Below are 2,469 nucleotides of genomic sequence, written 5' to 3'. Positions count from 1 at the left end.
GCTATTGCAGTTTTTGCAGCTCACATCTCGAACCATGTGGCGGCCAGTGAGCATGACCCGATCTTGAACTTCACTGTACTGCAAGTTAACTACCTAAAGAAAAAAATATACATACACACACAAAAACCCTTGTAAAGTCATGTAAGTTAGCCGACAACTATGACGATAAGCAAATGTATACACAATTAAATATTACAGAGCTGTGCATGCCCATGATCTCAGTGTGGAGAGGCCGAGCCAGGAGGATCATGAGCTTGAGAGCAGCCTCACTACAAAATGAGACCCTGCCTCAAAACAACAAACCGCCAAGCAAGTGTAGAAGTGTAGTTAGTTACACTCATGATAGCCACCCAGGGCTGGTTTTAAGAGATGCAGAGATAGGCTTGTGCCCCTAGGCCTTTAATCCTAGTATTTGGGAGGCAGAAGCAAGAAAGAAAGGCTTCAAGGTCAGCTTCACCCACATAGGTCAGTTTCAGGCCAGCCTGAGCTGAGACTCTTGTCTGAAATCCTATCCGACAACATACATCCAAAAAAAAAAAAAGAGGGAAAAAGAGAAAGGAAGGAAGGAAGGAAGGAAGGAAGGAAGGAAGGAAGGAAGGAAGGAAGGAAGGAAGGAAGGAAGGAAGGGTATGCTTCTGAGACAGAAAAATCTGGAAACTGCACTGTACTGGGTATCTAAATCGGGAACTTTTTAAAAGAGTTTTTTTTTTTTCCCCTATGGATGAGTGTTTTACCCACATATATGCATGCGTGTCTAGTGCCTGTGGAGGTCAGAAGGCAGTGGATCCCCTAGAACTAGAGTTACAGATGGTTGTAAATGCAGTCTGCTGCAAGAGCAACTAGGGCTCTTAACTGCTGAGCAATATTTCCAGCCCCCAATCTAATTCAATCTAAGTACTACACAAGTCCTAGTCTCGCCATTTATATATGGTAGCTCTATTTCTGGTTGTAGTGAAGAAAAAGGTCTGGAATTGAAGGTGTGGGATATAAGTTTGAATCCAGTTGTTAATTCACTCTGTAGTGATGAATGTTAGACAATCAAAGAACCTATTACAACAGTGTTCCATGAAGTATTATATTTGTTTCTGAAAACATACATATATACACAAACAGGTTGGGATAGGCTAACCTACTACAAGCTATTCAATGCAACACATTAATTTTCAAGGAAGTGCAAAGATAATGAATAATGAATTGGATTCTAAAATAATCTGGAGAATTTCCAATCATTCTAAATACCCAACAATCCTCTAAGCTTTACTTTCCTCTAAAAGATTAATAGTAAATAATTTTGGCTTTAAAGGTTATACAGTCTTAATTCCAGCTATTTAGCCTTGACACTTTAACACAAAAACAAGAGACTATTTAAGTAAATGAGTAAGCAAGACTGAAGACTGTTTACAGTTAACAGGCAGCTCGCCTGCCAGTGTCAACCCCTCCTCTGTAAAAGGAACACACTACTGACTCTCCGAGAGAATATTCTTCACTCACGGAACAGAGGAACAAATTCTAGCGAAAAGTTAACCTGACCTACTGAAAACACTCACTTAAGACAAGATTAGATCTGTTTTTTTTTAGCCTAAAAGATGTGAAAATTCAACTTTTCTAGGCTCCAGGGTACACAATCACATCAACTAATCTCAAAACAGGTTCAAAATTTCAAAACTAAGCAAACTAGACACACATTTGCAAATCTGCAAATGCTTTTCCTTTTGGTACACCCAAAGAAGCCAGATGACAATCAGAAGGCTGGCTGACAATCATTAATTATACAGTAAGAGAAGGCAGCTAGATTCACTTCCAACAAGTAAGCTGTAACAGCTAGCTCCGTAATGGATCAGTGACACAGAAGGGAGAGAAGATGGGTATGTTCGCCTCTTTTCTCCAAATTCTGTGAGTAATAAATCTTTACACTGAACATTTCCCAAAGAGTCAGAGACCCATCCTTCATTGTTGTTTTGGGACAGGGTCTCACTGTGTGGCTGAAGCTGGTCCAACTGGTCTATAACTCACTGTGTCTTCGGTTGTTCTCCAATTTGTGGCAATCTTCCTGCTTCAGCTTTCCAAGTACCGGGATATTAGACAGATGCTACAACACCCTGTCTCTCTTCTTCTAACTCTTTATTTAGGCTTTATAAAAATAAATACATAAATAAACTCATGTACCAGTAATGTAACCCTAAAATCCCAGAGACACGCTAATAGGCAGCCACTTCCGTAGGTTTCAGCCACCATTCTGATATTTCCTGGTATCTGTAAACCCTTGAGGGACTAGTCTAGTGTTGCTGTCAAATACATCCACTGAAGATATGTAAGAATGAAGCTTTTTTTTTTTTTTTTACCAACCTTGTTAAAAAGAAACGCTCTACCAGTGGCGCCTGTGAACCGAGTAGAGATGAGTTCTGAGCGGTTGGTAAGGATCGTATCACAGTTTGCACATGAAAACAGACGGGTACCGCCGATATGATC

General features: G+C 40.2%; 1 protein-coding gene across 1 annotated transcript; it reads right to left on the bottom strand.

Annotated features, from left to right (window-relative positions):
* Window positions 1–3: 3 nt before the first annotated feature.
* On the bottom strand, window positions 4–2,466 carry LOC126496414 (protein yippee-like 5; the record flags this gene model as incomplete). The annotated part of the gene is made up of 2 exons (XM_050133925.1): window positions 4–93; window positions 2,347–2,466. Coding segments are annotated over 2 exons (210 nt in total), but the record flags the coding sequence as incomplete, so codon positions are not given.
* Between the last annotated feature and the right edge of the window lie 3 nt (window positions 2,467–2,469).

This window comes from Alexandromys fortis, unplaced genomic scaffold (genome assembly GCF_014885135.2).
Source record: "Alexandromys fortis isolate MF-2015 unplaced genomic scaffold, M_Fortis_MF-2015_v1.1 scaffold_4103, whole genome shotgun sequence".
Classification (NCBI taxonomy): domain Eukaryota; kingdom Metazoa; phylum Chordata; class Mammalia; order Rodentia; family Cricetidae; genus Alexandromys; species Alexandromys fortis.
This window is presented reverse-complemented; position numbering and strand designations above follow the sequence as displayed.